The sequence below is a fragment of the Erinaceus europaeus genome, chromosome 3, assembly GCF_950295315.1.
Source record: "Erinaceus europaeus chromosome 3, mEriEur2.1, whole genome shotgun sequence".
NCBI lineage: Eukaryota > Metazoa > Chordata > Mammalia > Eulipotyphla > Erinaceidae > Erinaceus > Erinaceus europaeus.
Window position 1 is genome coordinate 179,679,090 of NC_080164.1, and position 10,695 is coordinate 179,689,784.

A 10,695-nucleotide genomic window follows, 5' to 3' on the forward strand; every position below is an offset into this window, starting at 1 on the left:
CCCAGGTTCAAGCTCCAGCTCCCCACTTGCAGAGGGAAAGTTTTGCAAGTGGTGAAGCAATGTTGCAGGTGTCTCTCTGTCTCTCTATCTCTATCTCCCCTTCCCTCTCAATTTCTGACTGTCTCTATCCAATAAATAAAAACAATTTTTTAAAAAAGGGAGTCAGGTGGTAGTGCAGTGGGTTAAGTGCAGGTGGTGCAAAGCAAGGACGGGCATAAGGATCCCGGTTCGAGCCCCTGACTCCCCACCTGCATGGGAGTCGCTTCACAAGAGGTAAAGCAGGTCTGAGGGTCTCTATCTTTCTCTCCCTCTCTCTGTCTTCCCCTCCTCTTTCCATTTCTCTCTGTCCTATCCAACAAGGATGACATCAATAGTAACTACAACAATAAAACAACAAGGGCAACAAAAGGGAATAGATAAATAAATAAAATTTTTTTTTAAAAAAACCTACCTGGGTTGAGATCAAAGTTTCCTGGTCTACCCTTTGCCTGACTCTATTTCTACTTTGCTGTAATTCTTTTTTAATGTTTTTTTTTATGTTTTATGTGTTTTAATGACAGTGAAAGATAGAGGAGGAGATGGGAGGAGAGAGAGAAGGGGGACAGGAAGAGAAAGAGAGGAAGGGAAAGGGAGAGGGGGACAGGAAGAGAGGAAGAGAGAGAGGAAAGACAAACAAGAACACTGCTTTGGTGCTTGTGGTGGTGCTGGGGACTGAACTCGGATCTTTAGAGTCTCAGGAGTGCATCTTCTGTAAAACCACTGTGCTGTCTCCTCAGCCCCTGCAGTGATTCTTAAGCCCTAGCTGTGGAAAATACAAGATGAAATGTGGTCTATTACTAGGGACTTCCAAAGATGAAGGTACGAAAGGATGGAGAGGGACAAAGGGAGAGGAGAGAGAGAATGATAATTTGGTGGAGGGTAAGGTGTGTAAATCAGCATTCCCCTAATTTACATTTATGTACATATGATTATTTATATTTATTACATATAAGAGAGAGAAAGTTTTGCATGCAGTGGGGGTGGAAGAGAGTGCACATTACATACAATGCACAAGGATTCCAGTTCAAGTCACTGACCCCCCCCACCTGCAGTGGGGGAAGCAGGTCTGGAGATGTCTTTTCTCCCTCTCTATCTCCCCCATTCCCTCTCAATTTCTCTCTGTTTCTATGAAATAAATAATAAATAAATAATCTAAAAAAAATGACAAAATAAAATTCACTGAGCTCCTTCAACTGTAAATGGGAGGGAGAGGCGTAGTAATATTTGCTACACAGCACTCCTTTGAGGGCCTGGAGATAAAACGGTAGAGCCAGTGGAAGCTCCTGCCACTTGTCTGTGGGTGACACTGATTTAGCCACTGATTTAGTACCTTCCAGCCTGACTGATAAACTAGCAGCAGCAGGGATGAGCGGGGAGTATTCTGGGGTGGATGTCCACAAGTTCCAGCCAGTCCTTTCTGCCTTTTAGAGTTTCCTTTGAGCAGTCAGCTGACCATCCTGCAAGATCTTCTTTTCAGGTGATTTTCTGTGTCTCTCTTTACAGAAAACTGAAAAATGCAAAGTGCTTCATATCTGACTCAAAGCAAGAAAATATCCAACAAAAAGGGCCAGGCAGTGGCATATCTGGTTGAGTGCACACATTACAGTGCAGAAGGACCTGGGTTCAAGCCCCTGCTTCCCATCTGCAGGGGGAAAGCCTCATGAGTAGTCAAGCAGGTCTGCAGGCATTTCTCGTTCACTCTCATTCCCCCTTCCCTCTCCTTTTCTTTCTTCTTCTACCCCAAAATAAATAAAGTTGGGGGGGAAGATTTTTTAAAAAAGAAAAGTCCACGGGTGGAGGGTAGATAGCATAATGGTTATGTAAAGAGACTCTCACGCCTGAGGCTCCAGAGTCCCAGGTTCAATCCCTCCACACCTCCATAAGCCAGAGCTGAATAGTGCTCTGGTAATAAATAAATAAAATTAAAACTCCAGTGACAAAGAACCTGAGGGCTTTTAGCAGAATTGAGGTTTTCAGAGGAGCTGGAGGGGAAGGGGAAGGGAAGGTGTGTAGGGAGCCAGGGGGAGCTGGAAGGTGGAAAAGGTTTCAGTGCAAGTCTAGGTGGTGGCAAAGGTACCTCTAAAACCTTTGCAGCTCTGTACAACACACAAGAACCAGGGTCTGGACTCAAGGCCAGGGATCACCTGCAGGGGTGATGCTTCCTAAGTGGTGAAGAAAGTATTGCCGGTCTCTCTCTCTCTCTCTCTCTCTCTCTGTCTCTCTACCTTTCCCTCTCCCTCTCCCTCTCTCTCTTTCTTCCTCCTTGCTTTCCCCTCTCCCTCGCTACCTCCTTCTTGCTTTCTCAATTTCTTTATTATCAAATAAATAAATAAATAAGTAGTCGGTTAAAAATATGCACTGTTAAATTAACTATTTATTTAATGAGAGGGAGAGAGAGACCAGAGAGCATTGCTCAGTTCTGGCTTATGGTCGTGCTGGGGACTGAACCTGGGACATGGCGGGAGGGGGGTGTCTCAGGTATGAAAGTCTTTTTGCATAGCTATTATTCTATCTCCCCACCCTGTACAGTTAAATTAAATATCAGCAGCCACTGTCAGGGCTTCTGTCCGGTTCTGTTGGGCCTGAGACTCGCGCCTGCAGAAGCGCGCGAGCCTCCCGCGGCCAGGATGCTGTGGGAGCCTGGGGTGCAAGCAGCGTCTCTGGGGCTGCGGGACCAGAACCCGGTCAGTCCCCGCGCAGTCTCGCCTCCACCCGCACCGATTCCCTTCCCAAGGGCTGGGGGCCGCGGTCGGGGGGAGGCAGGTGACCACAATCCAGTCCACGGTCTCATGGAGCGTCGCTCCGCAGGGCGGCCCCTGGGGCGCTCCCTCCTGCTAAGCAGGGCTCCCACCCCTCAGACCCAGGCGGCTGGGGGCCCAGAGGTGCCTCGTGCGATGGGGGGGGGGATGGGGATGGGGCTCGGGTTTTCTGGGGACACGTCCCAGCCTGTGCACCGAATTGCGGGCGAGCCAGAAGACCCTCGAATCCCCCAGACTCCCGGACTCCCTCCTCCCCACTTCACCCCAAGCAGTGGGAGCTTCAGAACCTTGAGGGGCACAAAGGACTCCAGGAGGAGGTGGAAGGAGGGATCGAAACACGAGAAGAGGAGAGGAGAGGAGAGGAGAGGAGAGGAGAGGAGAGGAGAGGAGAGGAGAGGAGAGGAGAGGAGAGGGAGGAGAGGAGAGGAGAGGAGAGGAGAGGAGAGGAGAGAGAGGAGAAGAGAGGAGAGGAGAGGAGAGGAGAAGAGAGGAGAGGAGAGGAGAGGAGAGGAGAGGGAGGAGAGGAGAGGAGAGGAGAGGAGAGGAGAGGAGAGGAGAGGGAGGAGAGGAGAAGAGAGAAGGTGTTGAGATGGAGATGGAAGAGACAGAGGAGAAAAGAGAAAGGGAGAAGAGAAAGAAGGAGGAGAAGAGAAAAAAAGAATAGGTAGGGAAGAAGAAGAAAAGGGAAAATGGAGGAGAGATCGAGGAGAAGGAAAAGGAGAAGGGGAGGAGGAAAGGGAGAGGAGGGAGGAAAGAAGGAAGGAAGAAAGAGGAGGAAGGAAGGAGAAGGAATAGAAGGAGGGAAAGGAGAAGTGGAGGAGGAAGTCGAAGGAAGGATGGAGGAAGGAGGAGGAGGAGAAGGAGGGAGAAGGAGGAGGTAGGGAGAAAGGAAGAAGGAAGGAGGAGGAAGGAGGAGGCATAGGGGTTGGGGGGAGGCAAGTACCCTCCCGGAGCGAGGACCAAGGCGGCCCAGGTGAGGCGGCCCCCGGCTCCCAGCCGCCGGGCCTCTCCGGGGCTCAGGGGATGGCCCCCTCCGGCTCCCCGCTCCCCCGGCCCAGGCCGCCAGGAAGCTGCACTCACCCCTCGAGACTCGGCCGCGGGTCCCCAAGCCTGCGCGGCCCACCAGACGCTTGTGGGAGCGGCTTCCGCTGGCAGCTCCAGGCCGCAGGTCCTCCCCGCCCGCCCCGGGCTCCGCGGCCTCCCCCAGGAGACGCCCAGCAACCCCGAAGGGCCGCGGAGAGGCCGGGAGATTCCACCAGCTCCGGGTCCTCGCAGTGTACCTGCTCGAGTTCTGGAGAACTTGTATCTAATAAGTCAGTGGCAAGGGGTGTATCTTGCTGTCATTTGGGAATAATGATAATAATAATATTCATTAATAATAATAATTTATTCTCTTTGTGTTGACAGACTGGGGCCCTCCTGGCACACCTGCCCACTTTTCAAGGGACCTGTCCCAGGTCCTTCTCGCCCTGCAGGAACGGGGAGAGGGGACTCGGGAGCAGCACGGAACGAAACACCCGGTTCCTTCCCCCTCTCCACCCCCTCTCTGCGCCAGGAGACTCCAGCCCCTTACCCTGTCCCGGTCTGATGCCGAATTTAAATAGTTTTCCATCAAAAACGGACGTGATGGCAAAGCGCTGTTAAGTTTTTTTTTTGTGTTTTGGGGTTTTCTTTTGTTTGTTTTGTTTTGTTTTGTTTTTGCAAGAGTGAAATTCCTACACACACACACACACACACACACACATATACTGGGGTGCAGATCAGGCAGTTTATATGGGGCCAGACGCGTCCTGTACAGTCAGTCCAACATCCGAGCAGATATTGATGAACTGTTCTTCCTCGGAGCAAAAGAAGTTGAAGTGGTGGTTCTATTTCTCTCTTTGTTGGGGAGCAAGAAAGCCACCCGGGTGGCGTGACTTGACTGAAGGACACCGAAAATACTCTCCCCCCCCCCCAAGAAACTTTTTTTAATCGTCACTCCTTATATTTATGTAAGAGTTCGAATGTGTGATGGGTATTAACATTAAACAGCTTGTGAAATCAAGGAGGGGGCAGTAAATGTCTTGAAGAACAAATGACAAGTAACACATATGCCCTCACTGTGTGTGTTCCTTAGTTTGTCTCCTATTAAACACAACCCAGTATTTCTTGTTGTAAATTCGAAGTCGTTTCTAGGGTCATTCTCAGATGTTCTTTTCAACAAACCCAACCCTTCCTAATCTTAATCAAGGCTCTCTCAAAGAACACTTGGGTGTTGCGGAGACAGCATAATGGTAATGCAAAAAGACCTTCATGTCTGAGGCACCAAAGGTCCCAGGTTCAATCCCCAGCACTACCCTAAACCAGAGCTAAGCAGCGCCTGGGTCTTTCTACTCTCTCTCTGTGTGTGTGTGTGTGTGTGTGTGTGTGTTTCTCTGTATTTCTCACATTAATAATAATAATTTTTTAATTTCAAAAAAAGAGAAAGAGGACATTTTAAACTTTTTTTAAAAATTGTTTTTCCTGGTGTCTAATTTAACAACTCCAACTCAATCCAGCAACGACCACGCCGGAGAAATTATCGTATTTGGAGAACCCCTCTCAGGCATGCCTTCCAATTCCTCCCTCCTGGCCGTTTGGTTCTAACCCTACCAAAGTTTCCTTGTCGACTCCTCTCTACAAGTAGAATCACCTCCAGCACCGCGGAGAAAAAGACCAACTATTTCTAGCGGGCTCTGAATTCACTGCTTGTGGTGGCGGAAGCCCGGACAGGGTCCCAGGCGGTGTGGGGTTGCCTCGTAGCGATGACGGGGAGGGAAGGGGTCCCCAAAGCCCGAGACCCGTTATCTCGCCTTCTCTCTTCTGCGGAGTCTCAAGCAGCTGACCCCACCGAGGCCCAGGGCAGAGGCTGGGGGAGCGTCGGGGCGGGCGGGGCAGTGCGCAGTGCTGGGCGGGGCTGAAGAAGCCTTAAGCCCGGCCCCCCAACTCCGGGTTCTCCGCAGTCACGGTCACCGGCCAATCGAGGGCCGAGGGCGTAGGTCCGCCCCCGAGGAGGCGCGTCCTGCGGCTGTCACTCAGCACCCAGCATTGACCCCCGAGCTGGCTGGGAGCGACGGGGGGGTGGGGGGGCGCGGCGGAGCGCCGCGGAAGGAAAGAGACAGGAGATAGATAAAACCCGGGCTGGGGCGAACTGGGGGGACCCCGTGCCCCTCGGCATCCAGCGCTTCCGCGCCAGGAGGGAGCGCAATCCGGCGGTCCGGCTGGAGGCAGCGGCGCTGGAGAGCTGGGAGCCCGGGCGCGCTGGACAGCACTGCGGTGGCCCGGGGGACCCCACGGCCCCTCCTTTTTCCGCGCCCCGCCTGGGGGGCAGCCCCCGACCCGCCTCCCCGGCCCTGGGAGATGAGCCTATCGGGCTGAGCAGGGAGCAGAACGCGCCCGGCGCGGGGGCTGCGGGCGAGGGGCCTCGGAAGTGGGGGGCTGCGCCTGAGTGGGGTGCAGGGCCCGCGGCGCAGATGGCCGTGCGCGGTGCCGCCACCCTGACGCCCTTCTCCATCCAAGCCATCCTCAACAAGAAGGAGCAGCCCCCGCCCGACGGCCGGCCGCTCCAGGGGGGGACCGGGGGGCCCGGGGCTTCGGGCTGTTGGCGGCTGTGCAGGGCGGCGCGGGGGGGCGCCGAGGACCCGTTGCGGGGGTCCCCGGGGGTCCCCGGGCCGGGAGCGGGCTGCTGGGACTCGGACTCGGCGCTAAGCGAGGACCAGGATTGCGGGCGGCGCTGCGCGGCCGGGCGGGGGTGCGGTTCGGCCGGGGTGGCCCTGGGCCTGGGGGCGCCCGCCTGCGAGCTGCCCGCCGCTCCCGAACTGGAGGAGGACGCCGCGGGCCCGAGCGACAGCGACATGTCGGCCAGCGTCTCAGGTTGGCGGCGGGCAGAGCCGGGGCTGGGGGACTTGGGGAGGCTGGGTCTGCGTCCCGGGATCCCCGAGACAGGCTCGGACCCTAGGCCGGGCACCCTGGCGGGGGCCGCACCGAGCCCCGGGGGGACTGGCTCCACGGGCGGGGCCGGGGGAGCTGGGGCCTCGCGCGCTCCCTTGGCCAGGCTTTGAGAGTCTCCAAGTCTGGAGGAAGGGGACAGTGGGGTGCCCTGGGAATGAGAGGCACCGAGGAGAAGGCAGAGTGGGGGGCCCAGGGCACCTGGGGGGGGGGCGAGAAGAAGACAGAGAGTGGGGGGGCTCGGGAACCCTTGGGGAAGGCGAGGAGAAGGCAGGGAGTGGGAAGCCCTGACTCCGCGAGTGTCCTTGCCCTGAGGGGACTGCCCCCCGAAAACGCTAGCGATGAGGCCAAGATCCGGTTGAGCGCTCGCGAAGCGGGGCTGCGGGAGAGGGGTGCCTCGGGCGGGCTGAGCCTCCGAAGCGGGGATGGCGGAGCAGCGCAGGAAAGGGGGTGTTCTGGGCTCTGGGGACCCGGCTCCGAAAGTCAGAGGCAGGCAGCGGGCGCTGTGTCCAGAACTGCCCGGCCAGGGGCTGCCCGGCCAGGCTTGCAGAGCAGACTCGACTCAGTTTCTTCAGAAGCTCGCCCGAGGTGCGCTTGGCTGAGCGCAGCCGCGGAGCTGGAGGCAAAGCCCGGGTCCTGCACGGAGGCTGGGCTGGGGTCCTGCCCGAGGGGAGGAGGGCTCTTAGGTTCCGGGCCGGTTGGTCGTTTGTTCTGAAAGGTACCCCATGCCAGCCCTTGAGTGTGGCGGTGGTGGTGGTGGCAGGGGGGACCCTAGGCACACGGTACGGAGCAGAGGCTGAGCGCTTGACTTCTCTGCTTGGGTGCCACGGAGAGGAGGCCAGACGGGTTCCAGAAGGGGTACCCTCTCCTTGGGAAAGAGAATGAGAAGTGCTCACCTGAGCCTGGGCACACGAATGAACGGCGCAGACAAGGGTGGCTGGGGGTGGAGGCCCCCTCGCAACCTTTTCGCCCCGGGGTTGGGTCCCCCTCCTGCCTTTCTGTACAAGGGAAACGGGTGTGAGGTGAGGACTCTCCGGGCGTTTTTTTCTTGGGGGGGGGGGTGTGAACTCAAGGAGGGAGGTGAAAATGTACTCGGGTACCCCTAGGACTCGTCGCGGGGCCCCAGAAGGTTGGCCCGGGTGCTGTGGTCTGGAGCCCCGCATAGCCAAAGGAAATTCGGGAGACCAGAGAGGGCAGGGCGCAGGCTCGGAGACACACAGCGCTGAGACTATGCCGGTTCCTGGCTGGGGTGGCGGAAGGGCGGGGGATAGACACTCGCTGGAGACGGGTTCTGAGACAGGGAGAGCCGGCCCTTCGAAGGGTATTTCGGCTCCTTCCACCCTTCCTCCAAGGTAAGGCCAGGACCCTCGCTCCCCTCGGGAGTTGACCATCTACTGTTTCTCTCCACCCCACCCCCCGCACTTGGGGCCGCAGGTGACCGCAGCCCGCGGCCAGAAGACGATGGCATAGTCCCTGGGGGCTCCCGAGTGCCCGCGTTGTGCAGCAACCCCCAGGACTGCGACGGCGAGGGCGGCAAGCCAGCCGGCTGCGCGAAAGAGGAGGAGTCACCCGCGGCGCCCAAGCCCCGCAAGAAGCGGTCGCGGGCCGCCTTCTCACACGCCCAAGTGTTCGAGCTGGAGCGTCGCTTCAACCACCAGCGCTACCTGTCTGGGCCCGAGCGCGCAGACCTGGCCGCATCGCTCAAACTCACCGAGACGCAAGTGAAAATCTGGTTCCAGAACCGGCGATACAAGACCAAGCGCCGGCAGATGGCCGCGGACCTGCTGGCCTCTGCGCCCGCCGCCAAGAAGGTGGCGGTCAAGGTGCTGGTCCGAGACGACCAGAGACAGTACCTGCCCGGCGAGGTGCTGCGGCCGGCGTCGCTGCTGCCCCTGCAACCCTCCTATTACTACCCCTACTACTGCCTCCCGGCCTGGGCCCTGTCCACCTGCGCCGCGGCAGGCACCCAGTGAGAGGCAGTACCCTAAGTGGGGAACCCACCCACCTACACCAGCTCCCCAGAGGATGCCTCCCCCCAGGACGTGCGACCTAGTGGGCGAGCCTGTCCAGAGGAGGTGCCTCGTAACAATTCCAATACAACCCACCTTATAATAGCCTAGGGGACTGGGGGAGGGTTGCGAGGGTGTGTGTGTGGTGGGGGGTCTTGCTCCCCCTGGCACCTGCTTGGAAGCCCTGCGACTCTATTTATTACTGCGATGTCGTCTGATGAGGATCGTGGCCGCTTCTCCCCTCCCACCACCTCAAGGAAGCAAACTCCTGGAGCACACATTGCCTGAAGCCTACTCACCCTCAAGCCCACCCTGTCCAGAATCCTCAGGCCCTCCAGGAGCCGCGAACGCTAGGCCACGTTAGTTCATGGTATCCATGCTGCTGTTCTATGTGTATCTACATAACTGTGCAGGGGGCGGAGGGGGTGCTTTTGGTAACAAGTGTACAGACTGCGGGGTACCCTGGCAGCCCCCCTTCTCGAAAGAGCTCCCAGGCCAGGGGTAGATGGGGATGCAGAGGGTTCCCCCCCTCTCCTCGCTTGTCAGAGCTCCAGTGGGGACTCCTAACTGGGTGAAGAATGTACAGAGAAGGGGTACAGGGAAAGATAGCTTCCCACCCCATCTTCCCTCTGGAAGGCTGCTCAGGACCAGCGACCCACTGGGACCCCCAACAGCAGGAGGGAACAGCACCCCCTCCCCCAGCCCTCCCCCCAAATCTCCCTTTGTTTCTTTTTTATTTGTAAAGGAGGTTTGAAAACGTGTAGCACTTTCCAGTTGTTTGTATTCAAATGACGGTTATTTTTGTATTCAATGTGAATATTCCTCCCCACCAGCCTGACTTCTTTCCTGTCCCTCTCCTGCATTTCCCACCCTTTGGGGCCCCCTTTTCTCGGGTCTCTGGGTGAATCCTGCCACCTTGACCCCTGCCCACCTCGTCCAAGACAGATGCTTCTGATGACCTGTCCATCCCTCCGCCTCTGGTCTCCCTGGAGGCACCTGCACTCAGCTAGGGCGTTGACTTTGAAACAGATTTGTGAAGTTTGGAAGCTCTAATTTTTTCTCCTTTCCTTCCTTTAATTTATAAACGTTTAGTTTAACCCGCCGTGTTGGACGCTCTGTGTTTTCTCTGGGCCTCTTTCTGTCTGGCTTTGGGGGAGGCCATGACAGGGTCACTGTTTGGAAACAGGGGGGCCCTGTTTCCAAACTTGCTTGGCCCCAGATGGGGAGGAGGGAAGGCTGAGAACCCAAGAGACAACACTTAAACCCGCACCTCTCAGGGGGATCTGTTTCAGGAACCCTGTGGGAGGCAGTTATAAGCACATTCCACTAATCGGAGCAAGAACTTAGAACTTTCTTTTTCATATTTCTATCAATATCTATTTCTCTCCCTCTCTGCCTCCCCCCTCTGATTTCCAAGTCCAAGCAGCCATTTTCATTAACCCCACCCAAGTCAGCAGGACCCCCCCCCAACCACCAACAAACTCTCTGCTTTCGATTTTGCCAGCCATTCTCTGAGAGATTCTGGTGTTATTTCGCGTTTATTTCATTTGGAGAATAGACCAAACTAAAATAAAATAAAATAAAGTTATTGCTGACATTCCAAAGTGATTGGGAGCAAATAAGGCTTAGTGAGTTGTCTCCCAGGGAAGGTCCCCGATGGGTAACGAAGGTGCTGGACCGATATTAAGATAGCTTGGCTTCCTGGGCAGAATCAGGGGTGTTTGTTGTCCCCTTTTACAGAAGAAGACTCCCTTCCTGCATCTCCAGACACTCCAGAAAGTCAAACATCCTGGGCCACAACACCAAAACTGAGGCCTCGGTCTGGTCGGGAACTCTCTAAACCCATGCGGGGCTACTTTCAATTTCACCCAGAGGGGAAGGGCCAGTTAGTCTACTTCCTTCCCAGTCCCTACCATCTCCAA

The 10,695-nt window shown here is 56.5% G+C and overlaps 1 protein-coding gene across 1 annotated transcript; it reads left to right on the top strand.

Annotated features, from left to right (window-relative positions):
- Positions 1 to 5,907: 5,907 nt before the first annotated feature.
- NKX3-2 (NK3 homeobox 2) lies at positions 5,908 to 10,361 on the top strand. Its single transcript, XM_007528107.2, has 2 exons — positions 5,908 to 6,689; positions 8,199 to 10,361. The coding sequence occupies exons 1-2, from the start codon at positions 6,290 to 6,292 to the stop codon at positions 8,735 to 8,737; spliced, it is 939 nt and encodes a 312-aa protein (XP_007528169.1). The 5' UTR covers positions 5,908 to 6,289; the 3' UTR covers positions 8,738 to 10,361.
- Positions 10,362 to 10,695: the final 334 nt, after the last annotated feature.